The sequence below is a fragment of the Drosophila kikkawai genome, chromosome 2L (assembly GCF_030179895.1).
Source record: "Drosophila kikkawai strain 14028-0561.14 chromosome 2L, DkikHiC1v2, whole genome shotgun sequence".
NCBI lineage: Eukaryota > Metazoa > Arthropoda > Insecta > Diptera > Drosophilidae > Drosophila > Drosophila kikkawai.
In genome coordinates, this window is record NC_091728.1 from 5,189,903 (window position 1) to 5,217,371 (window position 27,469).

General features: G+C 42.4%; 2 protein-coding genes across 6 annotated transcripts; one reads left to right on the top strand and one right to left on the bottom strand.

Annotated features, from left to right (window-relative positions):
• Positions 1 to 131: 131 nt before the first annotated feature.
• Positions 132 to 26,237, top strand: Nlg2 (Neuroligin 2). 4 transcript variants are annotated; one of them, XM_017168554.3, is made up of 13 exons: positions 132 to 717; positions 16,944 to 17,900; positions 21,430 to 21,662; positions 21,928 to 22,284; positions 22,398 to 22,593; positions 22,687 to 22,788; positions 22,849 to 23,044; positions 23,205 to 23,393; positions 23,455 to 23,597; positions 23,697 to 24,022; positions 24,086 to 24,241; positions 24,307 to 24,483; positions 24,553 to 26,237. In XM_017168554.3, the coding sequence occupies exons 2-13, from the start codon at positions 17,215 to 17,217 to the stop codon at positions 25,566 to 25,568; spliced, it is 3,777 nt and encodes a 1,258-aa protein (XP_017024043.1). In that variant the 5' UTR covers positions 132 to 717; positions 16,944 to 17,214; the 3' UTR covers positions 25,569 to 26,237. The 4 variants fall into 4 exon arrangements, with proteins under 4 accessions (XP_017024043.1, XP_070139532.1, XP_017024044.1 ...); XM_017168555.3 differs by lacking the exon at positions 132 to 717 and adding an exon at positions 16,731 to 16,871; XM_070283431.1 differs by lacking the exon at positions 16,944 to 17,900.
• On the bottom strand, positions 26,144 to 27,329 carry Polr1F (RNA polymerase I subunit F). Of its 2 annotated transcripts, XM_070283433.1 has the most exons (3): positions 26,716 to 27,329; positions 26,475 to 26,652; positions 26,144 to 26,415 (listed from the first exon to the last, which is right to left on the bottom strand). In XM_070283433.1, exons 1-3 carry the CDS (start codon positions 27,259 to 27,261, stop codon positions 26,393 to 26,395), a joined length of 747 nt encoding a protein of 248 aa, XP_070139534.1. In that variant the 5' UTR covers positions 27,262 to 27,329; the 3' UTR covers positions 26,144 to 26,392. The 2 variants fall into 2 exon arrangements, with proteins under 2 accessions (XP_070139534.1, XP_017024045.1); XM_017168556.2 differs by having other exon boundaries at positions 26,408 to 26,652; positions 26,716 to 27,326.
• Between the last annotated feature and the right edge of the window lie 140 nt (positions 27,330 to 27,469).

Consider the following 27,469-nt stretch of genomic DNA (forward strand, 5'->3'; position numbering starts at 1 on the left):
TTGTTGTTGCTGCAGCTGCTCCACTCTCTCCCCTGGCTTTCACTGTTGGCTTTGTTGTTGTGGGAGCGAAAATATTTTAACGCAATTAGAGTCGGAGCATCGTTGTGTCAGCATCAGAGCAAGAGCGAACGCGCACGCAGACGGACACGGACTCGGAGTACGGATAGAACGCAAGCGGAAACGAGAAAAACAAGCAGAACAGGCCCAGAATAGGAAGCTGAAGTGTGACTTGTGAAAAAAAAACTAAGCTCGCAGGCAGTGTTAAAAAGTGTGACCAGCAATAAAAAAAACCGGAGCAGACTCAATTAACTGTAAAAACCTGCTGCTCGCCAAAGACAAAGCCAAGCATAAACGGGCACCTACTCACACACACGCACACGTATAAGCCGTGCGAGTGGGAAAAAACGACGGGGAAACGAGTGAGCGAGAGAAGTGAAGGTGAAGCTGAAGGAGAAGCGCGAACAATTTGTTGAATACAACGGGACAGTCTCCAACAGAAAAAAGCGAAAGTGAAAACCAAAGAAATGACAAACTAAATTTGTAAGCCAAATAAACTTTTAATACTCCGCGCACTCAAACAAACCAGAGCTAAAATAAAACTACAGCGAATTCCCAGCGTATCCTAACAAAAAAGGGGAGAAAATTGGCGGCGCAAAAGTTAAAAGGGACAAAGGCGATTAAGCAGCTTGCCAAGGACGAGGACCAACAGCTCGAAAGGTGAGCCCAAATAAGTCATGCAAAAGTAGAAGCAAAAGGACGAAGCACGCAAAAAAGAAATGTACAGGCAAAGTTGCTCCTAGTAATACCAAAAAAATAACTAGAGTGTGCCGACTTGGTGTTGTCCTTTACTATAGCCCTTTCATAGTGACTGGATTCTTAGGGTTTAATTATGATCATTACTCCAAAAATTGTTTGACCTAAAACTAGTTGTTGTTAAGTTCTAGCCGGTTTAATCGAATACATTTAGTTTGGACTTCAACTTCTTTTCCCAAAACCAGTCAGAGATAAACAGATGACCAGATGACCCGTATTTATAGATGAACTTCTTTGGCATTAAATGCTTTTTTTTAACAATTCGGTTGAGTCGTTTGGAACTCTAGACTTTATTTGTACAATAAATAAAATGGTAATTAATGCGGTCAAACCCAGCATACCCTTGTACTCTACAAGTAGAGGGTACACAAAATAAAAACGCCCCAAACAGATTTTTTCCCTCTTGGAAAGTGACAGTCGTCGACGTCGCCGCTGACGTCGCGTCGTCGCCTTGCAACGCCTCAAGATGGCTCTGCCGCGGTCTCTGCCGACGCGACGCCGCAGCTCCTTCTTCTGCTCCTTCATCTTGTTCTCCTCCGGTTCCTTCCTCCTTCGCATCTGCCGCTTTTCAATTCACCCTAAGCTGCCTGCAGAAAGAGAAAGAGACAAAGAGAGAGTGAGAGAGTGTGCTACGCTCCTCTGCTTCCTTGCTCCTTTGCCCAGCATAGTTGTTGGTTTTCCTGTTATTCATAGGCAAACATAGGCAAACAAGCAGAAGCAAGGCAAAGAGCAACCTGCGTGGCTGAAACAACAACGGCAACGGCCGCAAACATCAAGGACCGCTGCGAGGGCGGATCTCAGAATGAAATTAGCCCGGTTTGGCTTTCCCCGGCTCGAATTTTCCAAGACCCAAAAAGATGACATTAGGCCTGGGCGCCACTTTGCGATATTGGCCACCTTTGGCTTAATTCCATCAAACGCCGCGGCTCGCCCCGGAAAGTATGCTTTGGCTTCTGCGCTCGCTGCGTTAATCCCATCAAAAAGAATTTTATACGAGCTCCGCTGGGGTTTTTGGGTCTAAAAGCGTCAAAAAGTCAGCAGCACCATTACCAAATATGGCCGAACATTTACAAAAAAGGCCTTGCCTTTCCTGTGGCTTTATAAAAAAACAATAAAAGATCGATTCACATCTGATGAAAACTAGCTTTCTTAAAACAATTTTATTTTGAAGGTGTAATTTGCATATTATTAAAATATTTGGGGATATAATAAACCGTTGTACGAAGTATACATAGTTTACAATAAACTGTCCACTCTTTATGCGTTAAAGATTATGAAATAAAATATTACGTATACGTAATATGTTTTGGACACAAGTTTCTTCAAACTGATATTAGTTGGACCAGACTTTAAAATTTATTTATTTTTCAAATTATTTGTTACTTTTGCATTGTTCGTATTGAAAAACACCCCAACAATATCGAACTCCTTGCTAACCAATAGAGCTGCCCTCGCTTCACCGACGGCTGGCGATGGCGGCAGTGATAATTCATGTCCCGCTGACATTTTTGGGTCAAAAAACTAAAATATTATGTGGTTGCTCTTGCCATTTGGCTGAAACGTGTCCGTGTGCGTGTGCCTGTCCGTCTGGGTGAGAGCTGGTGGGTTTGTCTGTCTATGTTTGCTGTATTTGTGTTTGCGGCTTGTAGTCATTATTTCTCTCATTCAACCTTCAGAACACCACCCCTTGCTATCCATCATCCCATGGAGGCTTCTCGCCTGTGGTGCGTGAGTTTGCCTGGCATTCCGGCAGATTAAAATTGCATCCGGCGCGCCAAACAAAAGACTGTTGACCAATTTCGCTTAAACATAAAACAAGGAAAAATTACCAGCGGTCCTGGCAAAGGTTCAAGCCAACGCACACAGACGCGCACATTTACTAAATAGCGACAAACAAGGCGAGGACACAAGCACATAAACACACGAAGCAAACAGAAATGAATTCATAGTAAAAGTCTTAATTGAAATTTTTGCCTGAAATGTGTACGAAGGGGATTTTTTACTGTTCTGCGCCACCTAAAATGAAAGCGATGTGTCCATGGCGGGACCTGTATATATATCATCCACATATAGGATATATACACCGATGTGTGTGCTGGCTCCCTAGCTGGCGGCAACTTTGTGTGCCATCCAAGCTCGGGACAAGCCAAGTCAGCCGAGGGGGCAAAAAAAAGCAAAAGTCGTGGCCTGTGGTGTGAACGGATCCGTTGAGCAGGACGCAGAGCTCGGGACGGAGTATGAGATTCCTGGGGATTGCAAGTGGGATAAGGTGGAACTTTGTTCAGCTCTTGGCTTTACCTTTGTATCATATTCTTTTATTTAACTTTGTGTATGTGTTTCGTATTTCTATTAGATTGCCTTGCCTTCCACCAGCTTCCAAGCCGAGTGAGAGGCAATCAACGTTGCGCAGGCAATGAGTTAAATGTTTGATTACAAAATTGCATTCTACACCTTGGGGAATTTTTTCTAATTTAGAATTCTCCATTTAGTTAGTGAGAGGTACGAGTCTCAAAAGGGTAATTATATTCAATTCTTTAAAAGATTCGGCAGTGTACCTGCTTTAAATTGGGATCCACACGGGTATGATTCCACATTCTAATTAATTATATCAGTCCCGTAAAAAAGCTGTTGAAACAATAGATTTTCAAAATGTTCGATCTTAATAAGAGTAAAATTTGCGAAAATTTAATTATACTTTATATGTAAACAGAGCAGATCTTTCAATTTTGTGGAATTATTTCTGAAATCAAATTTATTTGAGTAATTGTGTGAAAAACCAATTAAACATAAATCGTTCAGGTATTTAATGTGTGAACATTATTTTTAATCGGGGACAACATTTTCAATTTACTCATTTTATTGAAAAATAAGTTAAATTTATCAATAATTACGCATACGCCATGTTAGCCGCCGATATGTAAATTATACACAAAAGAGAAATTATTGCTGACCGTACTTAATCATTGATTTTGTTTTAAATGCACTAATAAAGCAAGGCCAAAGACAAAAAAAAACAGTCTAAAGCTTCCTTTAACTAAGTTAAATCAAGCAATCGCGCATACGCCATGTGAACCACAACTGAACAAATAACAAATATTTGTTTGAACAAAAAACGCAAATATGAATAGCTCAAAAAAATATGTGTTAACTTACATTCGGACATAATTATTTATTAATATATGACAATAAAAATTTAAAACAAATCAGTTAATGCGTTTGTTGAATGGCATTAAACAAGGCCTCAATTTCTACACTTTTAATATCAGTAATTTAATATAGATATCAGAATAGATTTCGTAGAAAACAGTTGGGTCTAGATAAAATCATATTAAAGTGAAAATGCCAATAAAACTTTTTAAACGGATTTTCTTGTTAAGTGAATTTTAAATATTTTAATAATATTGTTTATCGCTTGCGTCCAATTCGCAAGCTGCGTCATCAATTTCAAACGCCTTTTTTTGTCGTGACTGCTTTTATAAAATATTATTTATGTGGTTAGCCAAATCAATGAACGAAAAATTCTTTAAGGCAAGCAAATTATTTTTGTGAATCACTCATACGTCACGTTGCCTATGGCAATATTTTAAGCCTCTCTGCAATGCAGTCAAACCAGCATTGCATTAATTATCGTTTAAGTGAATAATTAGCATAATTATTAGAGGAAATAAAATCGGGTATAAAACGGAGAAATATTTGAATAAAAATCTTGGTTTTGGAAAACCAAAGCGAAGATATATTTGGTAATTTGTTAAGCCATTAGCTTTACTTTTAGAAAATAACTCTTATCGGGAGTGGGGAATTAACAAATGGCCAAGAGATTAGGGGACACGAGGACTAGTGGCAAATCTAACATGGCTATAAACACAAGATCCAACACTTTTGCGGCCAACACCCACCCGCACCCCTTCGCTGGCCCCGCCTCCGGCCGTTTGCTTTGAATGGGGAATGAATCTGAATCGAAACGTTGTGTTGGCAAGAATTTATGTGTCTATTGCCAAAGGATTCTATGCAAAGGGACACAAAGGAGACGGCAGCCAAAGGAGATGAGCCTGTTGTGGATGGCAGCAAGGCGTAGCTGAAAGGGTGCTGGAGTGGGGCGTGTGCCACTCCCACCTCCTACACACATACACACGCGCGGGCATACATACGCAATTACACGCCCACTTTGCTTTATCTTTGCAACTGTTACAAAACTTGGCTTCATCTTCTCCATCAGATTCTTCTTTTTCTGTCGTTTGCGTGCTGTGTGTGTGTGTGTTTTTGCTGTGTGTGTGCGTGTTTATCTTGGCCAGAAGCTATATAGTTTATCTATGTGCATGTTTGTTGTTTGCTGGCGGTCGTCGACTGGTGTACACTTTTCCGCACTTATTCCATATTTAAGAGGCAATTTATATTCCCTTTTTTTGCACTCTCTATCTGCTAGCGCTGGCTCTCTTTTTCAGACTCTCCGTCCGGCAGTCTATTCAGCCTGCCATTCAACTTCAGCTACAGTTTCCGCTGCTTGGCTCGGTTGATTCTGTTTCAGATTCTGTTTCTGATTTAGCCGCTTCCGCCAACACAGGACACAACGCAAAAACAAGTGGAAACGCTACAGGAGCCTGCTTTCGTCGGCCAAATACCGCTTACCAACTGCGGTGTGTTCAAAAATGTGTTGCATATCCAAAGGGCGTTGTGAAGAGGAAACTGAGACTTTAATATCTAATTTTCTGCTTTATATTTTCGAGTTATACTTTATACTTATGCATCGATAATTTTATATTATATTTATATAAGAAAAACACTCCGAAAATATGCAGTTAATAACTGATATCCTTGTATCCGGAATCCACTTTAGTGATATATGTAATAATAATTCCTTACTGACTGCTTTATGGACAATAATCCCGTATACCCCTGAACTACACGAGTACCGGATATCAAAGGCCCCTTCCGCCCACTAAGAAGCAAACAGAGAATCCAGCTTACCACTGCCACTAGTGCTCCTCCATTCTGTACCCACTTTGCGTGGTCTAACCCCTCGCCCCGCGGCTTGTGCTGTGGCTGTCAGTAGCCAATTATCATTTTTTGAAATGAATAAAAACGCTGGCTGCCGACATCCTCCTAGCCTCCCAGCTACCCATTCTCTCATCCTCCTATCCTCTTGTCCGGATGAATGGTGTGTGTGTGTGCGTGTGCCACGTAGCATCCTCAAATGCGCGTGTATCTAAATGGCATTTCCATAGCCACAGTTGCCACGGACTCATCCGTCTTTACCGCCGCCTCTTTGCACCTTGCGGCTATTGCAACGGTTATGGTTCTCGCTCTGGCTCTGGCTACCGATCCAAATCCCAATCCCAATCCCAATCCCGTTCCAGCTCGGCTTTTCCTTGCTGGCTTTTCCTGCTTTTTTATTGTGTCATAAATTATTCAAACGTAAACCTCATCAGCGGGCGGCAGGCTGCGGATCAGGATAAAGATGCGGCCCAGCCCCTCGGCCTATCCTGCTGCTCCGCTCCTCATTATCAGCGGCAGACATTTAACGCACACTCCTTCATATAGTCGTATATCCAGGCACTTCGCATGTCCTTATTTTTGTATCTTATACGTCGGCTGTCCCCTGCAGACAAAGCACACTGGTCAGGAATAGATAATTATTTACCCATGGCAAGGAAATATGTTTGAATAGAAATTAAATATTATATATGACGATTTTGTTTGAAACATTAAATTTAAAAATATAAGAATTACATTTACTATATTTATTTTGTATACACTATATTCTAGAAATATAATTAATGTGATCCAAAATATTGAAAAATAATACCAATTTAACAAAGAGTTTTATTACATTTAATATTTTTCTGATTGTTATTAACATTACTTCGCTTATATTGTCAAACCAATTCGAAGAGTTAACTGAGCCAGGAATTTCGTTTTCCGCACGTTTTAAATCAATTTATCGCTTAACATATATCAGGATTAAAATATTTAAAACCATCTACATCATTTCCATGTAATATTTATTGCCTGCAAAAATGTGCATTAAAAATTAACAACTTACAATTGGCAATGTGTCATAATGCATTTGCATGTTCCACGACAAATTTTATGTGTTAGTTCAAGCCTTTTTCCCTTTTTTAAAGGATTAAAATGTTTGCAATTTAATTTGTTTAAAAACAAAATCCTTAACTTGTTTCTTTTGCAATATAAATAAAAATACCAACCTTTCAGTTCAACTATTGTAATCAAAAATATAGTGGTCTTTGTTCACTTTACCTCAATCGCATTTTATATTTGTTTATTTCAAAAAAATAGCTATATAAATGATATTTTGCAATTGTAAATTTTGAATAATTCGTTGGCGGCGTCGAACAAATTGTTTGAACCAGTGTGCAATGATGCGGAAGCAATCGGAAGCATGACCCAGCGGGTTGTGGGCAGTTGGCGTGGGTGCGATGGATGATACGCGAGGACTTCGCACTCGGCGAGTCACTTCCATAAATAAAGGAGGCGCTGGTTGGGCCGTGGTGGCACCAGAGTCGCGCCATCACTTGATAAATAAGTAGTGCACGTAGGCATTCGGCATAATGAAGCGAACGCCCCCGATGCCGCAGCCGTCGTTGCTACCACTCACCGTTCGCCGTTCACCGCTCGCCACTTCGCCTTTGGAGAGGCACAGCAATTTGTTTGGCCCATGCGGCGTATACGTAATCACGCATTGATATGCCATTTACTGGGCCGACAGGAACAGATGAACAGGAGAGACGTGGGGACAGGATCCAGAGCAGCGATTCTGACTGATTTATGCAGTCGATTTTGCAGTTTTAATTTTATTGCGTTCTTTTTATATTCGTCCGCCACTTTAAATGCCTCCCGGAAGTGCTCATCCCCTTTGGGGCATAAAAGGTTGGAGCCCAAAATTTAATTTGCACTCCTCCACCTTTTATTCCCCCAGCCATATCCTGGCCATACCCACGGGGCCAGGACCAAGTCGTTACCAACTCTGATTACATGTTAATTATCATTGCGTAATGAATTGCCCTTTTGTGCTCTCACATGTGTGTGTGTGTGTGTGTGTGTTTGCCCCACCGATTTTACAACCAAGAGTATTTTAATGCTGCAGACCGACATACAAATGTCGGTGAAATATAAAATATTCACCATGTGGAGTGCTGCAGGGCGAGAGGCTTTTGTGGGTAGCTGACGCTGAAGCTCCTCTGAATGCCGAGGCACTCGTAATTTCTCTATCAATTTTAAAAATTATTTCATTTGATTTACCCAACGATACTACCCGGAATTAAAACAATGCGGGTAACCGAAATATAAATAATTGGTTTTCACTTTCCAGGATATGTCACGTAATTGTTGATTGCAAAATAAAGAAAAATTTTTAACATTTTTATTTGAATATTGTATCATTTATATTCGATTTTAAATATCAAATACTTGGTTGGAAGTTGTTCTGATATTTTCTTTACATTTCTTTACTTCTTAACAAACTTAAGAAGTCCACTTTAAAAGCTCAGTAAGGCTAAAGACTCGCAAACTAAAATGGCTATGGAAACAATGGCAAAAACTTTGAATTTAAATCACAGATAAATGAACTCCACGATTCACCTGGAATCGGAATCCGGCGGAAAATCGGTTGTGTCCAAAAAGAGTTCAGCCATATCCTAAGAGGGGCTTAGCAGGACTTAGTCGCTCGAACAAAACAAACTGTGCACTCGTAACGTAAAGCACACATCCTTGAGGAGCTCCCACAAATACATATGTATTTTGGGGGGAAGGGTGAACAAGTATGCATACTCGAATCGCTCCCACACCTAGATACATACATAAATACATTAACAATACACACAAAGGAGTCCTTGGCTGGCTGTGGCAGTGTTTGTGTGTATGCGCAGGCTCAAATTAATTCCATTGGCACCGATTGAAAGTTTTCGGTTCACGGCAGCAATAAATTTCGATTGGATATATAAGCCAAAGGGATGTACAGCACCGCATGGGGTATCGCATAAAGCAGCATTAAGTGCATCCTTTTAATTTACATGCTCATTAAACTACAAACGAACTCAATATCCGCTGAAACACAACAGAATGGGGCAGGCCCACACAAAACAAAGTCAAACCCAAACCGTGCCAAAACAGAAGATTTGCTGGCACGCATCTGTTCGAATCGAATGATGAATAAACTTGACTAGGCTCGACTTTTCGCAGAGGGGAGCATGCCGAGCATTTGCATTAAACCCATTTAATTATACTAAGTACATAGTAAATACAATAAGTGGAGTACCCCCATCGCATCGGGAACAGCATCGGCAGTGGTGGAGAGTAGTTTCCCATGTTTACATTTGCCCAAGTACCTCGACTCCTCTCGATGGCAGCCTTATTACACACACTACATTTTAGTACAGTGGGGCTACCTATGACTTGAACTTTATGGTATTTCAACTTAAATGACCCGAAACTAATTGAGTGTGTTTGTTCTTAAATTATATAATACATTTTTTTAATAATTTCTAGTAACAAATGTAAGTAAAATAAACGTTCTTCTTTACCGCTCTATTACATTGATTTATATATTATATACCGCTTGTGCTTGTTTTAAATACATCTTCAACAATTTAATCCACCAGATTTTATAATTTGTATTTTTTGAGTACAGACTGTAACTTGTCCCAACTATTAACATTTTCGAGCTGGGGCTAGTTGAGCCAAGTTGAGTTGGGTGTTTGCACGCCTGTTTGCCTCTTGCCGCAGTCATAAATAATATATGCCTCCGTAATTTGGTCAACTTTACTTTAGTCGTCGCCCTACAGCAGAGCCCAGTTCCGCCCATCACCGCGTATCGTATATCCTGCTCCTGCATCTCCACATCCCTATCTGTATCTTCATTCCCATGTTAATCACCACCTACATGGCACTTGTACATGTACATATACACTATACACTTGCATAAATCAGCTTAGAATATGTTTCAATTGACCACAGTTGCCTCATTTGCATTTTGTGTGCAGCAGCAAAGTCCTTAGGTCATTAGGCGTCAAAGAATCCTGGGGGAGTAATTATAATTAGAATTGGAACTAGTAGGACAACAGAGTCTGTGTGTTACACATAATTGATAATTATTTCATTTGTCTGTGGGGAGAAATTTCCTTGTATATGAAAGGAGGTGAAAGCTGCCTCGGGCTTTAATAAGAATATAATGGTTTAAGCATTAAAGCGATGTGAGTACCGCTTTTACATATTAACTTTAGTTTCTAGTGATATTTTGAAATCAAATAATTGTCTCAATTAATCAACTTCCCTTGAGCTTAAGAAAATAGTTACACCGACAAGTTCATATGGGAAAGGAAACAAAAAGCAACCACAATGGACCTGTAAACAATATCAGTTTTTATACCCTCAGCAGGAGGGCTGAAAAAATCCAAATGAAGTCCATTAAAAAGCAATTTCCCTCCGGTGCTAAAACAACAAAAAGGCAGAGATTTCACAAACTGGTTCAACCTTCAGCTTGCTCGGTTCAAACTTTATTTTCGATTTCCGTTCCGAGAGCCCCAAGGGCTGGGGGCCCTAATATGAGAGACTGTAAATGTCAGACACATATTCACTTTCCCATTGCCTTGGCAGCACAGATATGGCAATAAATTTATTTGTCAACTTGTTCAAACTTCCCTCCCGACAATTGTGCAAAAATAAATAGATTTGTTTTCTAATTACCAAAGAGGACTGGCTTTAATATACATAAATCTTTGGGGTGGGGCACTGGCAGGGAGCAAGCATGCAGTCATAGTGTGTCATCCTGCGGGTCGAACGGAAGGCAAGTTGATTCTATATGCATTATTGACAAATTCCCTGTTATTCTTTCCATTTTTTTTTTTTTTTTTTTTTTGTAGGGCAACAGAAATGCATTTCCGAATGAGATTCGCCAACTCGGCAAATCTTCACTGAGGAACAACAACTTAAAAAAAAAGTAAAAATGAGTGCGGAAAAATACATAACAAACTTTTGCAGAAACGAGAGCAAAAACGAGACCCAAAGAGCTTGCCAAGTGCCCAGGACGCCCGGCATTCCTCCTCCTCCTCGGACCCTACCCTCGACCGCGCCCCTTTCCTGTCTTATTCGGTTGTGGATTCAAGCAGCCATGTAACCTCGTTTATTCTGCAGCATAATGAAAGGGGAAAGTTCTGTGATTTCACCGCCCATGGTTCCGGCAAATGCCATCCAGTCCACAGAGTGCGTGTGTCCCCCGCACTCGGAGAAACTCTGCACTAATGTTTACCTGAAAAAAAGAGGATAAACTAATTTAATTACCTGTCCATTATGTGCTTTCAATGGTGATTTTATGGCATAAAGAACGACAAATTTTAAATAAAACACAAAGTGTTAGAATTAGGAAATTCTTAGTCTATTTCAAGGAGATAATAAGACTCTTATTTTCTCCCAGTGCATGTCTCCCTGTGTGCGAGTGAGGTGCAACAACGACGGCTGGCACTAAATGGCATTTGAAATGTTTTGTAGTTCCACATTCTCTGCCCAGGCTGGGCTTGGGCCTGGCGCATGGCTTTCGCCTTTTGCCATTTCGAGCAGACGCTTCGTCCTTTTTCTGACAGCCGGGCAAATGGAGGACCCGCACACACACACACACACACGGCCGCTTACCAAAAAAGGTCAAACGAGAATTATAATTTAAATGGCAAATAAAACAAAAAACACACTGAGAAATTAAAAGGGATAAGGGGGCGTAATTCCTTTTTGGTGCGAAATTGAAATCGCTAAGGTCCTCCACAGCCTGTCCACGGTCCTTTCACAAGTCCTTGTAACTTGGCTGCTAATTATATCGCATTTTCATGATTGCACCAAATGGGTTCATCAAACGATTTGCAAACGAGGGTCGAGTGCTTTTCGCCAGATGAAGAAATCCAAATACATTTTTGTCGACCCTTTGCCATATTTGGGCTATATTCTCGGAAAGATTTCTGAACTTGACTTAAAGCTCCCAAGAGCAAAAAGAAATGTAAAGTGAATCTACAGCTGTATACACTTTAGCTAAAATGGCTTCGATTCAGCAGTTTCTGATTAAGTTTTCTTGTTTACTGAATCGAACCGAGTCGACAAAAGTCGAGAAGTAGCTACGGTTATATGCTCCTGACTTGGCAGTAATAATTTATTGTCCTTCTCTTGAACAACTCAGATTTTAAACTGACAATAGAGGATTTAATTCCTTGAACAATATTTGCCTGCGTGTTAGCAAGGAAATTAATACAATGTGCTTAATATTTGAAAACAATTGCACAAAGTGCTGGCTTTCAAGCTAAAACCAGAGCCGGTCAAAAAGCACCTGTCAAATATTTGCCAAATTGATTTCGGTAATTAAGTTTTCTGGCCAAGGTACTGGGCCCAATTAAATTTAACAAAACTCCTTTGTGTGACTGCAAATTTGATGGACAGCTTTGGCTTCTGCTTGGGAAACATAAAACTTTGCAGCTATCTTTAAAGTTTCGAATATGTATATTCGCCTAACCGTCTGCAGATTGCTATCAAATATTCTTTTGTGTGCCAGAGCGTAAGAAGACAAAAAATAACATTTCGCCAGGGCAGAAGCTCTCTGACATAAAAACTTAACCGACATAGCTGAAGCTCACTGGATATGGAAGATGGTAGAATGGTAGACCGAGCAATCTGTATTTATTTTCATAAATATTTTCTTTACTCCGTCGCCTAGCCATTGTTTTTCCTCGCCGTCCTCCGTCTCGGTCGTTCGTTTAAAGCTTATTTCCTGATGTTCGCCGGGGAAAATCAATTGAATGCTCGACTAAACGAAAGATATTGCTTTGGTTTGGCTTTTCTTTGGCAATTTCCTTACAATTTTCAGTTGTCTTTTCGTACGCTTGGGGCAGGCACTAAGGGAAACACGAGTTTATCCAAGATTCATTTGCGAAACTTATTAAAAAGTGCTCTAGCCAGAATCGTCAATAGTCAACCGGCATCATCATCATCGGCATCGGCATCGGCATCGACATCCACATCGACTTCAGCCACATCGCTGTCTCTGGCACATCTCAGAAATTCCAACTGCTGTGCAATTGCCAACGCCATCGTCATTGCACAATTGCAATTCCTTCGCAATTGTAAAATGCAACAATTTTTAATGCGTCTTGCAACTTTTATTTCCACTTTTAATGCAAAAACTTCACCCGGCGCATGGCAATGACAGGGTACGGAGCAGCAGCCTCCATCTCCGTGCGCGGGAATGTGTTATTTTGTGGGTGGCCTGCCACTGCCACTCTGCTCCTCGGGGATCGTTACCCAGTAAAAATGTTCTGGCATTGCGCGCACAGGACCACAGGCGTAGCTCGAGGGGAAAAGCCAGCAACGAACCTTGCCCGCAGCAAATATTCCAGATTACTTTGAGAAATTGCAACTTTAGGATAATACTCACTGACTTTTTTACAGTGGAGCTGGTTTTTGATCACTTTACTTGTTGCCAAATCCCACAAGGATAGTTATGGTCAGAAGACAAGCGCAGCAGGTTTAAGATCAGATAAGATAAGATCAGATATACTAGCATATCACATAATTTATACTCTTAAATTTTAATAGAACTTTTGAAAACTTACTCCTAATGTGGTTAGCCAGAGGGATTTTAAAGGTGAGGGTACCTTAAACTTTTTGATTACTTTAGTTAGAAAAAAATGTTATATTTTGCATTTGATTTTGCCATTGATTACACAGGGGATTTATAGAAATCAGACCCATATTATATCCGCAGTAGGAAATAGCCGAATAAGTGTACCCAAAAAAATGGTCTGCGCCCATGCTTTCCTTTGTTCAATCAGACCGCCTTGTTATCTGTAAAGTACAAAATCAGAAACCTGAGGCAAGCCAGCCGAATGTATTAGAACGAATTGGTAGCATGCCATTGGAGGGGGTCCCTGAAAATCCGTTGGCATTTGAGTGATTCCCAGAAAATGGGCAACCTATAGTCTGGCAGTTGCCCGCAGCATCCACATTACCTCCTTGGCAGCAGAAATGAGAAAAGGACCTGAGTAAGTCGGGAGCGTAACATTTCCTGTTTGCGTTGCCATGATTTCCATGCCAGCTCCTCGCATTTCCGCTTCGCGTATGTAAATCCATCTGCGTGTGTGTTTCATCTTCTGCATCTTCGGCCCCATCGGCCCCATCTCGCCCAGCTGTTGTGTGAATGAGCGCTCGTGATGCCTGGGATAAATGTCTGGGCCACCCATCTCCCCCCTATTTTTCCTTTTATTTTTTTTGCACTTTTTTCCCCGGCGGGGCCAACGCCTTTCATGGAAAATATGCAATTTTATCGGTCTTTACAGATTTCCCATACAGAATGAAAGAAAGTTGAAACGACATAAAGAGGTAAAGAAAACGCATGGCATGAAAGACATTTGCCAAGCAAAGCGGAATACTCGTAAGGGGAAAATGTAAATATTTATCATGCCGGAGACAGCGACAGTGGCAGCTTCAACTTAAAGCGTCCTGCATAAACATAAATACTGAGCGCTGCAGCAGGAATGCCATTTTCAGCTTTTAGTTAATTGAAAAGTTGAAATTTATTCGAAAAATCCCGGGCAGCCATGACTCACAGCATTACTACTCGCACAGCGTACAGCGAACCAAAGTCAACGGGAAGACACGAGCAATTTTTTCGTTAAAAACGTGCCGACATTTCGGTTGTCAACACACACAGCACACACACTACACCCAGCACACACACCACACATAGCTCAGTGCGGAAAACAAAGGATGGCGCAGGGATAGCCTTGATATGGGGGAAAAATGTTAAGCTGTCCATGGGCAATACTCTCCGGTCCGCAGCATAGTTAAACTTTAGTTTTATGGCTGCAATTTAGTGAAATGTGTGTTTGTTTAGCCCGGCTCAACCGGAGTCATCTCGACCGGGCTCAACTCGTCTCGTTTTCAGTCCGCCCTGCATTGTGTTCGTTGTTTTTATTTTTGCCAATTGTTTAGCTTTATAAAATATACGGATTTAAACAGCTCTGCCCGGGAGCGGCAAAGATATATGGCCGCACTCGCACTCGCACTCCTTCTGGATCCCAGCTTTAGCTTTCCTGACCCGCAGAATGGAGCCGGGCGCAGCATTTGTTAATGAGGCCCACAAGAGCTTAGGAGTCCATAACATTTGTGCCGCTACTCAGGGTCCACAGTTTTCCGAGTTCGCAGCTCCCAGTTCCGAGTGTGTGTTCCGTGTGCTTGTGGCAGGGACAACGAACCGGCTAAGTACATTAAATTAACACCTAAAAGGTTGACAGATTTACACATTTTTATCTTAACCCAAATAAAACCACTTTAGCCCATTCTGCCGGCGAGGCGAGGTGAGGCGAGTGCGTAGCCCACATTAGGGATTAACATTGTAATGTGATGAGAGTAGGCAATGTGTATTTCCATGCAAATGGACTAATATGCTGGAATATGCTTGCCAGCAAAGATCCTTTTAGGATAGGTATTTGAAACAGGGTATCATGTTTTTTTGTGAGTGGGTTTTTACTAAGGTGTTCCCATTCAATGGATATCGGAGCTGGTTGAAATTAGTCAGCATATATCTACACATTCAAAGGTATTGTATGGGAGATTTCAATTTAGAGTTTACCTCAATTAAAGAGCTGTTTAAAACAATGCTATATAATGTAATATTGTGGAAAAATAATGCAAAATTAACACTCAGGACAACATTTTTAAAGGATTTTTGAAAACTTCAGTGATTTCTCTTAAGTCATGCTATGTTTTTCAGTTTCTGTGGTTTTAAATCTATTGTAAGGTTAAACCTTAATTATAAAGAATTTGGGAGCTTCTATACCAATAAATCAATGGACAATTTTGATAAAATCAAATCAAGATCCTACTTAACCTACTTATCTCCACGCATAATGGAAATAAAAATCCTTGCTAAATCAATAAAAGATCATCGCCTATCGTTAAAAATTCGAACCAATTCAAACATCAATCATTCGGTTTCCTATTTCCCATAAAACACATTCGTCGAACTAGTTCACAGCGGACCAACACGTTTTCAGGCAGTCTTTGCCCCAAGCTTCAGCTCTCAGAAAAGCCACGCCAGAGATGTGAGACTCAGAGGGCAGAAGGCGAGGTCAAACGGTGCCATAGCAAAGCGCTTTGCACCTGCACCACCGGTGACAAGGAGCAGGGGTTGAAGCAGCCCCATCAGCATCAGCCCCGACACCACAGACGTGCGCCGTCCTTAGTGCAGCCATAAAGTGGGCGCCAAAGCAGGCCCCATTACGGTGCACTCAAGAAAACGTTGTGAAAATTAGCTGTACCAGATTTAAGATTAATTTTAAATCAACCATGATGTCAAAAAGTATGCTGAAAACCCTTATACTGTACTAAGAAAAATCATTAAACATTTAATTAGCTTTTCTTGGACATATTTTTGATTGTTTCTAATAGCTTAACCCATTTTTAATGATATATCATGTATATATATTATTTATAGCTATGAAAGGTTATAAGCCAAAGTAGTTTGACCTTAACAACCTAAAAACAAATTGAAAACAACTATAAATTAATTTAAAACTGCTGTAGAATTGAAGTTGTATAATAATTCACATGAATTTACATTACAAATCTGCATAAAATTTTCTGCTCATATTTCTAATATTCACTTAATTAATTATTAATTAATTATTGCTGCAACCTTTCTAGTTTCTCTTAAGTCAAATGCGTTTCAAACCGATTTAAAGACCCACTTAATGAGATTTTTTCTGAGTGTAACGAGTTGGTGGTGCTGCTGATGCCAGTGCTGCATCTGCCGTTGCTTCTATGGCTGCTTGGCCGGATGCATTGACCAAGGCTATTTAAGGATGCCACGCTCTGATGCGTGGCGCAGTTAAGACCCGAGCCTGGCAGCGTAAAGGTCCTCTCCTCTCTGCTCCGCTCCGCTCCTCTCCCCGCTCTGCTCTGAACTAAACTGAACTGAACTGAACTGCACTTTGCTCCGGCTAGCAATCTGCAATCTCATAAAAGGAAAGCAGCCGCGCTGCGCTATTCGCCATTTCCACAATTGGTTATAGGTTAGCTTCGCCGCCAGCCTCACTTTTGACGCTAACGTTAATGCTGGAAATTTGCTTTTCTCACATTTGCAGATATTTCTGGATATCCGGACACGGAGGACGGAGGACTGGAAATCGGCGACGGGGACGGACGCTGAAATTGCGGCTCTAATAGAGCGGAGGCCACCACGTGCGGTGTATAATATTTGAAATCAAAGCGCTAAAGTCCAACCATGGCGATGGTGCACGTGAATCACAAGCTCAACATGCGCACAACGGCTGTCAAAATGAAGCGGACCCGACATCCTGCCGTATCCTGCTTCAATCCCATTCCCATTTCCATTCGCCGTCGCAGTCCACATCCATGTCCACATCGCAGTCGCAGTCCCACGCCCAGAAACTGAGGACGGGCTCAAGGCCAAGGAGCCGCCAGCCGGCGGAGAATCGGATAATTCAATCGCTTTTTCTACAAATTTACGGTTTACTTTGCCTCGGTTCCTGGATGGCTTGCATTAAAACTATCGGCGCTTCAATTGAGCAGCAAACGCTTGCGGAAGCGGATCCGGATGCACAAGATAAAGATAAAGATAAAGATAAAGAGCGGGAAGCGGAAAGGGAAACGGACACAGAAACGGAAACGGATGCCCGCATCATGGCAACGGGAATTTGCATTATAAGACTGATAACATTAAAGAGATTTCTAGAGGATTCCACAACCGACGAACACAATCAAAGGCGCCAGCCATCATCGGCCACGTCAACAGCGTCAGCCGGAGCAGCTGCCGCAGCTGCCAGCCAACCAAGAAGGAGGCCACCCCATTATCCCGGCTCCAGTTCAACTCAGCCTCCTGGCCACCCAGAGGCCACCCTGCTGCTGCTGCTCCTGCTCCTCACCAGCCTATGGCCCGAGGGCTGCGAGTGCCTCCATGGCGGCAGCAACACGGTGAAGACCAAGTACGGCCTCCTGCGGGGGATCGTGGTGCGCTCCTCGCCGCTGGTTGAGGCCTTCCTGGGCATTCCCTATGCCTCGCCGCCGGTGGGCAGTCTCAGGTGAGTCTCAGGTGGAGTCGCACGATTCAGTGTTGCTCAAGATTACGTCTCCCCGGGGAGTCGTGGTTTCGTGGTGGGGTGGATGGAATGTAAGCCATCCAAATGGAACAGGCAGCGTGACACTCACGACGAATAAGCATTTTTTGTGTAGTAAAGAAAGCCAGGGAGCGTCCTTTTTTTGGCACAAATATTCTTTTTTTTTTTAGCTGGCTAAATCTATTGTAAATAATGCTATTTGGATGGCTTATTTTTAAGAGTTCAAGAAAAAGATGCGCATTGATTTAAATTAATACAAAATTTGTTTTTATAAATTTATACTGTAAAGTTTCTAGAAGTTGAAAAGCGATTGTTTTTTTTTTTTTGTAATAATATTTTTTCTACTGAATTCGGTAGCACACAACTTTAATTTCATTTGAATTTTATTGGGCGTTTGTATATTTCAGAAATTAATGAGCGATTTCTTGAAAGTATTTACACTTTGACTTCTTACTAAAAGCATAATTAATTCTTTTCTAAAAATTCTTTTTAATTTTGATTTTTGCTTGGTTCTTGAGTTTTAATTGGATTTAAATTACCAACTCTGAAACCAAATGAAACTCCTTAATTTTCGTCATCGTGCCTAGGTCGCTCACGCCCGCACCTTCGGCCCGACCAGATATCGCAATCTGGATGCCACATGGGGGTCGTCTCGGGCTAAAAGGCTTGCCTCTCTTGGCCAACTTTTTTCACACTGCGCCGCAGCGCAACTTTATCCAAAGCAATTTTAATAATTATTCTCATGAAATATGTGTGTGGATGGTGCTTGGCACTATACTGCGGGTGCGGGTGCGGCCTGCAGGCTCCGGACTGCGGACTTCGGACCACGGACTCTTGCCGGCAAGTGAGAAGTTTACGGACCCCGGCCCCGGAAATCCCAAAGCATTGTTTGAGGATTTAAAGTTCCGCAGGGACGGGAACGAGCCGGTGGGCTGGAGCTGCTCGTAATGAAGCCAAAGTGCTACTTGGAATTAATCCACAACTTTGCACTGTGTACGTAACAATTAAAAAAGTTTTTTTTCTCCAAGTTAGTTTAGTTGGGTTGCGATTTAAAAAAAAAACCAAAAACATTAAACTTCCGCGGTTGTTTCTCTCGAGGAATCTCCAGACCCAATTAATAACAAAACAGTTGACGGCTCCGCAGAGCAACACGGCAGCACACGGACCACCGAAGGACCTCTGAGCCGCAAAGTTCGATAAGCCATTGCCAGGCAGTTGATGGTATTGAGCGGAAAGCTGAGCCCCCGAGTGAAGTTTCAGGGATATTACAAAAGTTTCCTCTTACTTGGGCACTTTCACACTTCTGTGCCAGATACATATATATACACATACATCGACGGATATACAGGCGTTGGCTTGCGAAGGAGTAAAAGCTTTGTGTGACATGCATGAACAACAAGTGTGTTTGATGAAGCGATTGGATGAAGTACTTAAAGGGTCCTTCAGCAACCGCCACCATCACCTTCTCTCCGTGCTCCGTGCTGCATGCTCCGTGCTCCATGCCTCGTGCTCCGTACTGTTTGCTTAGCCACAATTCATGAAAATTGTTCTTTAATTACTTCCTGCGGGAAAGTGTGACGCCTGCGGAATGAAGTCGTTTATGAATGCGGTTCATTATCATGCAGCAACAGATGTCGAAAATCGGCAAACAGAAGTTAATCAAAAGCCAAATCCCCCAGATCTTGGGGTTCCCAGGGCCTCTGAGGGAGGAAGAGTGCTGTAATGCTGCCTCTGCTGCTGCTTCTGCTGATAAAACGTGATTTTTGATGCCTGCTAGTGCTGGCTGCCAATTAATCAAGAGCATCTGTCGCCTATATTTTCTAATTTCAGATGCACAGAATATTTAAAAAGGAGCCCCCCTTATAAGCTGGAGACGAATATCGAATTTCGCTAAAAGCTTTTTATGTTTTAGATGGTTATTTATACTGGCAGTAAGCCTGTTAGCCAACCTGCGCAACAAATACTAGAGAATGTGGGTAAAAATGCAAAATAAAACATTCAAATGCACCCAAAAAAATAAAACAAGTATAAACGTTAGCTGTTAACACTCAAAAAAGTTGGGGAAAAAAAAAAACAAACAAAAAATTGTTCTATTTCGTTTATAAATAGTTTATAGCAAAAACTTTTTGCCACGACTTCCATTCGAAAAAGTATTAATTTTAGCCGGAGAGCCCAATGTCGAATGGGTTTTTCCGGGAGGGCGGAGTTACCGAAACTGCGAACGTGAAATGCACACGAACCAAGTCACGTAGAGTTGAAAAATTATGCTCGCCGCAAAGCGCGAGCTTTTTGTTTATGCGGTCCATTGTTTGCCTTTGGCCGGATGGCCAAAAATGGAGCCGAAGCGGCAGTGGGGAGAGTTGGTAGCTGCTAGCTGCGGCTTGGGGCAGGAGCCGTAGCAGTAGCCACAAAGGAGCAAAAAACAATCAAAAAGTTTCGCGTCAATTATCGCGTCATAAAATCAACATAGCAGCAGCCAAGCCATATTTATCGCCGATGCCTGTCTCCTTGGCTCATCCAATCCGCAATCAACAATCCGCCCTTATGATCGATGGATTTCAACGCAAAACAATAAAATGCACAATTAATCAAAAGCAGTTTGCAATTTTGATTGATGGCCGGTACTTAGTTTCTGTGCTTTACGAGCCCAGGGAATCCTTTCCGCTTAACCGCCGCTATCTTTCACATGTATGTACATATTCATATATATATGTATATGAGGCTATAATAATGGCCATCCAAAATCGAATTGGCATATAAAGATACCAAATTTATAGTAAATTATATGTTGTGTTGGTCTTTAGTTTATAGAAAGATAATGTTGTCCTCAAGGTTAAATGCAAAATATTTTCATAGACTTCCGAAAGTACATAATTTCTTATTAACATTAGTTATTAATATTATATACAAATGTTCAATACAAATATTATTATAACGTATCTTAAGGTAAAGTTATTTAATTTAAAAAGAGCGTTGTCTCTATTTGTCTTTTTCCACAAAATTGCAAAGGTGTATTTAGCTCTAGAGTCAGCCTATAATATTTTAAGAGCATAAAAGTCGTACTGGTTATGTGCCTATTAATAAAACTAATAGGATAAGGAAAATTATTATTTAGAAAGAGTATTCCCACAAGAATTGTAATAGTATAATTGTAGTGACAGAAGCTTTTAAACCATAATAACTTTTATATTTAATATCCAAGTGAATTTGTTGGTTAATAAATTAAATAGCCAATTAAATCAAATTAAAAATTAAAATAAAATGTTACATATGTTGACAAGGACCTATATTAAGATTAACAACTTGTATATTTAAATTTTTATAAAGGTTTCATCCATTAAATTAGAGCATAGCTCTTATTTTGAACTTAGTTGTATATATTTGCGGGAATACTCTGCGTATACGTGATACTCGTTTCTTTTTTCCCATGTGGCCAAAACAGTAAATTTACTTATCGCTACGAATATTGCTCCTCTCTCTGTGCCTTTTCCAGATTTATGCCCCCCATAACGCCCTCGACGTGGAAAACGGTTCGCTCCGCGGATCGATTCTCGCCCGTCTGTCCGCAAAACGTTCCCATCCCGCCCAACGGACCGGAGGCGCTCCTGGAAGTGCCGCGCGCTCGCCTCGCCCAGCTGCGGCGCCTGTTGCCGCTGCTCAAGAACCAATCGGAAGACTGCTTATACCTAAATATCTATGTGCCCTACGAGACGCGCCGCCAGAAACGTATGTGTTTGTGTGGAAATTTATATAGCCTTAGAAAGTTAAACAATAGAGTAAATATTGGTCTTCCTACCACAACCTAAAATGGTATCGAAGCTTTCAATTCCGTAGTGCATTGCAGTGTTTCAAAGTCCCAACTGCAAGCATTGTGGGATTGGCAGCATTGACCCACCATGAACATCGCCTGAAACAGAATCGCCTGTGAATAAAATAGTTTTGCTCAAGTTGAGAACTAAATAAAAACATGCCCTACCTTAAATTTCGACAGGTAATATCGATGATTCTACTGGCGAAGCTAAGACCAAACTGTCCACTGTGGTATTCATACATGGCGAATCGTACGACTGGAACTCAGGGAATCCCTACGATGGCTCCGAGCTGGCCGCCCACGGCAATGTCATTGTCGTGACAATCAACTTCCGTCTGGGGATCTTTGGCTTCCTTAAAACCGGCGGCAAGGAGAGTGCCCAGGGCAACTTTGGGCTAATGGATTTGGTTGCGGGCCTGCACTGGCTCAAGGAGAATCTCCCCGCCTTTGGCGGAGATCCGCAGAGTATCACGCTTCTGGGTTACGGCACCGGAGCTGTGCTGGCCAACATATTGGTTGTCTCCCCAGTGGCGAGTGGTAAGACCTGTTTTACTATGTCAAGCCTGTTCTCTTTTCACTGAGAATAAGTCTTTGCTATAAAAAACTTATGATCTTGTAACACTTTAAAATTATACTAATATCTTTGATAGATTTAATACAACGCACCGTTCTGGTCAGCGGAAGTGCCCTGTCGCCTTGGGCCATTCAGAAGAACCCGCTCTTTGTGAAGCGTCGGGTGGCGGAGCAGACTGGCTGCCATGGCGACATGCTATACGATGACCTGGCGCCCTGTCTGCGCACCAAGAGCGTTGCGGAGTTGCTGTCGGTGAAAGTGGATCACCCGCGGTAAGTGAGGCAATCGAGTTGGACATTTAATAATATAACGCGAAAAGTTGGAAATGCTAATTGCCGCTTATCCTTATCCTTGTTTTCTTGCAGTTTTCTCGTGGGTTTCGCTCCATTTGTGGATGGTACTGTAATATCGCCAGGCGCCAATCCCTTGGGCAGCACCACGCTGCCTCTGGGATCGGCTATTGTTAGGTAACTATACACAAATTACAATTATAATTTCACAGTTAATCGCCTTTATGAAATCCACAGTACTTCAGGAATTGAATATGCAAACTTTCCGAAACGAGACCTCATCTTCTGCCTTACATCTGTGGAGTCCTATTTGGATTTGAGTGCCCAGGACTTGGAGTTCGGCTTCAATGAAACACGGCGGGATCGCATCCTGCGCACCTTTGTGCGCAACAATTTTCACTATCATCTGAATGAAATATTTGCAGTATTGAAGGTGAGACAACTTACCCTTCAAAGTTATGGCTTCACCTTTAGCTTTCATTTCATTAATACCCAGAAAGCACTTTGGCTTTAATTCAAGGATTTAATATTCCGAACTTAACCTCTTCTCCGGTCCGATACTATAAAAAAATCCATAACTTTGCTTATTGCAGAATGAGTACACCGACTGGGAGAAGGCTATACGTAATCCTCTTAGCTCCCGGGACGCCACCCTGCAGTTTCTGAGCGATGGCCACACGGCCTCGCCGCTGATTAAATTGGGCTACATGCACAGCTTCCGCGGGGGACGTGCTTATTTTCTGCACTTTAAACACAAAACCATAGAGGAGGAGTATCCACAGGTAAAAGCGGTCTTTGAACGGAGAGAGGGAGCTACTTAAATCCATGCTTTAAATTCCCCAGAGAACTGGATCCGTGCGCGGCGAAGATGTGCCTTTCTGGCTGGGCCTGCCCATGTCCCCGCTCTTTCCACACAATTACACGACTCAGGAGCGCCAAATTGGCAGACTTATGTTGCGATATTTGTCCAATTTCGCCAAAACCGGGTAAGTTTAGGGAAAATATCCAGCAGCAAACTGAAAAACTCCTAAAACGTAAATTAAATACCTTACTTTATTTCTTTGATATTTATTTGAAACGCACAGCAATCCGAACCTATCCTCGGTGAAACCAGGGCTAGCTAATCCAAGCGAGGACTTAAATCCTGCCCTGCATCATCAGAAGAAACGCTCTACTGGCCTAACCCATCCCAACCTTAGTGAGGCACTCAACCTGGCCGTGATCTACAACCAGCGCAGGAGCAATGCCATGCACGAGAAGCGCTCCTACATCCGGAGAAGACTCCGGAGCAACGATGCCGCCTTTACCCAGCTGGGCATATCCAGTGACCGTGATGTGGGCAGCTACGATGGCGACGAGCTGCCCTTTTGGGATGCCTACGACGTGGTCAATCAGCTTTACGTGGAATTGGGTAAGCAAAAGATATAAAATTACCAGGCAAGATGTAAATTCAAAATAAATTATTTCATTTCAGGCAACAAGGCCAACATTCAGAGCCATTATCGAGGTCACAAGCTGTCCATGTGGCTGAATCTCATCCCTCAGCTGCACCGCCACTTCAACATCAATGACCAGTCGATGAGACATCATCAGTTTCAGGACGATATGAACAACAGGGATCTCTATGAGGGTAAGATTTAAGGGAAAGGATAATATGCTTAATGTGATCTCTTAAATCGTATTCCATATTCTTAGGCGTTGTGCGGCCACAGTTGCAGACGAAGCCAGCGGACGATGATCACATACTCATCATGCAAAAGAGCAGAGCTACGACGACGGCGGCACCGCCACCGCCGCCGCCTCAAAAGGTCCCGAGTACAAATGCCACACAAGCCTTGAATCCCCTGGCCACAGGAGCAACCACCACCACAGGTGAGCTTAAATACAAGTCATTTAACTAACCTTCCCCTTTCAATCGCTTCCCAATCTCTTCCATTGCAGAATGCGGCATCGATGGGGCAATGTCCGTGTCCGAACTGACCACCACTCAGGCGCCAAAGGACAATCGAACCGGAGTGACTCGAGTGGAAACACAAAAAGACCTAGCCACCGCCTCTACGGGTATTATTGGGAATCTGGAGCTGCTCAGGCGACTAAGTGGCAAGCAGTTCCAGAGCTACACGACCGCCCTAATAGCCACCGTGGCCGTGGGCTGTTTTTTGCTCATCCTCAATGTTCTGATCTTCGCGGGCATTTACCATCAGCGTGAGAAGCGGGCTCGCGATGCCAAGACCAAGGAGGAGCTGCAGGAGAGCGACACTAGCAAGAACTCCAGCATGCTGAAGTTAAATGCCTTAATGGGCGCTAGCGGTGGATCCGGTGCCGGTGATATAGCCGATGCCTATACATTAAGCGGCTCCGTAGTGGACAGCAAGGGCGGAGTGGGCGTGGTCTTTGGAGAGTACAGCTGCTACGATGAGAAGACCAAACAGCTAAAAGAAGAGAAGCTCCTGGTGGAACTGCCGCCATCGTCGTCGTCGTCAACGGGTCAGACTTCACTAATGATGGACACCTGGGGAGCGTGCTCTACCAGTACTTTAGATCTGCTCAAGACCAAGCCGGGGGATCCTTCCATCGAAATGGTCACCTACGGCGTCCTGCCAACGGTAATAGAGTCCACATCAGCGCAGAGCAGCAAGCGTGGATCCTTCGTCGACACAACAATGCAGTTTAATAGTCCGCAGCAATTCGACTATGCAGTCCAATCCTCGGATCAAATGTCCTTCAAGGCGATAGAGGAGGCAGTCAAGGCGGCAGCCGTGTCCGACACGGAGATCACCAGGGACGATGATATACCCGAGCCTCCGCCACCACCGCGATCCTTTCTAGCCGCCCAACAACAGCAGCAGCAACAGACAGGCATCCTGAGGCAGACAGGGGCCGGAGGAGGCTCGACGACGGGAGCAGGGAGCAGCAGCGGCAAAAAACGTGTACATATTCAGGAAATCTCAGTCTAGCAATCATTACCCTCCTAGTAAACCATGTGTGAGCCTATTTTAATGTCTCTTCTACTTATTTTTCTGGCTCGAACAGAATCAATAACCTTAACTTGCCCAACATTTATAGAATAAATTCGGTTGGCAACTAAAACGAGATCTATTAAAAATATATCCAACTATTCTCGAGTTATTTAAGTTCGGTTCTCTGGTAGCATTCACTTAATTTATATTCTCCATATTAGTTCCTTTACCACCTGTCCCCAAAAAATTAAATGAATATAATAGATGGAATCTGTTCTTTCCCTAAAACAAGGCAAAAAATCGTTGTAACCGTACGTATTATGTATGTTTGTATATTATGTAAATGTTCCTTGTAGAAGCGAATGAGAGGATATGGATATGTATTGTGTAGGAATCATTTTTCAACGTGTTATCATTGTGTGTATAGTTTATGTTCCTTTTTAATGTACGATTAGGATCTGGTATTATATTGTATTTGCTTGTTATTTAATAATTAGCGAAATCAAACGGAATATGTAAGAAGCTTTTAATAATTTAAAAAAGAAACAAAAAACAAACCGCAAACTAATAACTATGATAAACATATTGTGTATTTAATGTATTGTAAAATATTGACTCTATTTGTATGAAATACATATGTATTACAAAAAAGTACTCATTATACAATTTTAAAATCGACTTCCTTATAGAGAAAATGGTAAAGTTTATGCACCTCCCATACCTTAAGGCCTATATTAACAGAAGCAATTGAAAACAATGTATGCTTCTCTGGAGGCAGTATATATAGTAGTTGGTAATTTGTACTATACAGTTGGATTTTTTTAAAACAAGAGGAATTCTATGGCTATAAAGGTTCACTTTTTATTTCTTTTTTCATTTTTTTCGCTTTTGGCGCCGCCTCACCGTTTTCAGACGCCTTCTTACTACGCTTTGACGAAGACTTCTTTTTCGACGTTTGGACCTCATCTGGTTCCTCCTTTAGTGATTCTAGGAGGGCATCCAACATGTCATCGGGATCCTCCTTCTTGATTTCCTCTTCCTTCTCCTCCGGTTCAGGGCTGCCAAACTTGATGGATTTGTTCTGTATAAATATACATATACATAAATAGCAAGCGAAATCGCAAGTAATCCTTATGACTCTCACCTGTGGCTCCTCGCCGTCCTCCAACTGCAGTTCTCCCTCGATATACGGCATGGCATTGCTAATGTCGAAGTTCTTGATCCGAAACTTGATCTCCTGCTCCATGGCCATACTCTCGCGGCTGTGCTTCTTGTTGGTGAAGCGGATGGTGGTATTGAAGACGCGGTAGATGATGGCGCTGACCTGATGCTTGGAGATGTGCCGCACCACTCCGTCCAGAATGGCCCCGATCACCGGTCGGAATACGTAAAAGTCGGCATTGATGACTAGGTGCATGGTAGGATCGTCGGCTCGCAGTGCCGCCGTGTGGCCCAGCATCTTAATGTTCTTGATGCCGAGCACTATGCCATCAAGGCCGGAGTCGTATATGCCCACCTTGGTGCGGATGAGGAGCTCGTGGAGCGCGTGCTTGAAGCTGGCCATGCCGTACGGCCCCATGGCCAGGTGCATGTCTGTGTTGAGGCATCGCACGCAGGAGTCCGGGTTGGAGGCGTACTTCTCCAGCTCCTTGCCGGAGAATTTTATGTATTTCTGTAGGATTTTAGCCATTTGAAGTAATGAAAACTGTCGTTCGAAATCAACCACATGAGTTGCATTTGGAGATCTGGCAGCCCTCGAAGGTACACAGTGCTGCCTGACTGCATATCGCTTAAACAAAATACACAGGAAAAAAATGTTATAATTTTATAAATATATTTTCGTTGATTTTTGTTTACACCGATCACCTGCTACACCGTTTAATTGTTTTTAGGCTTAC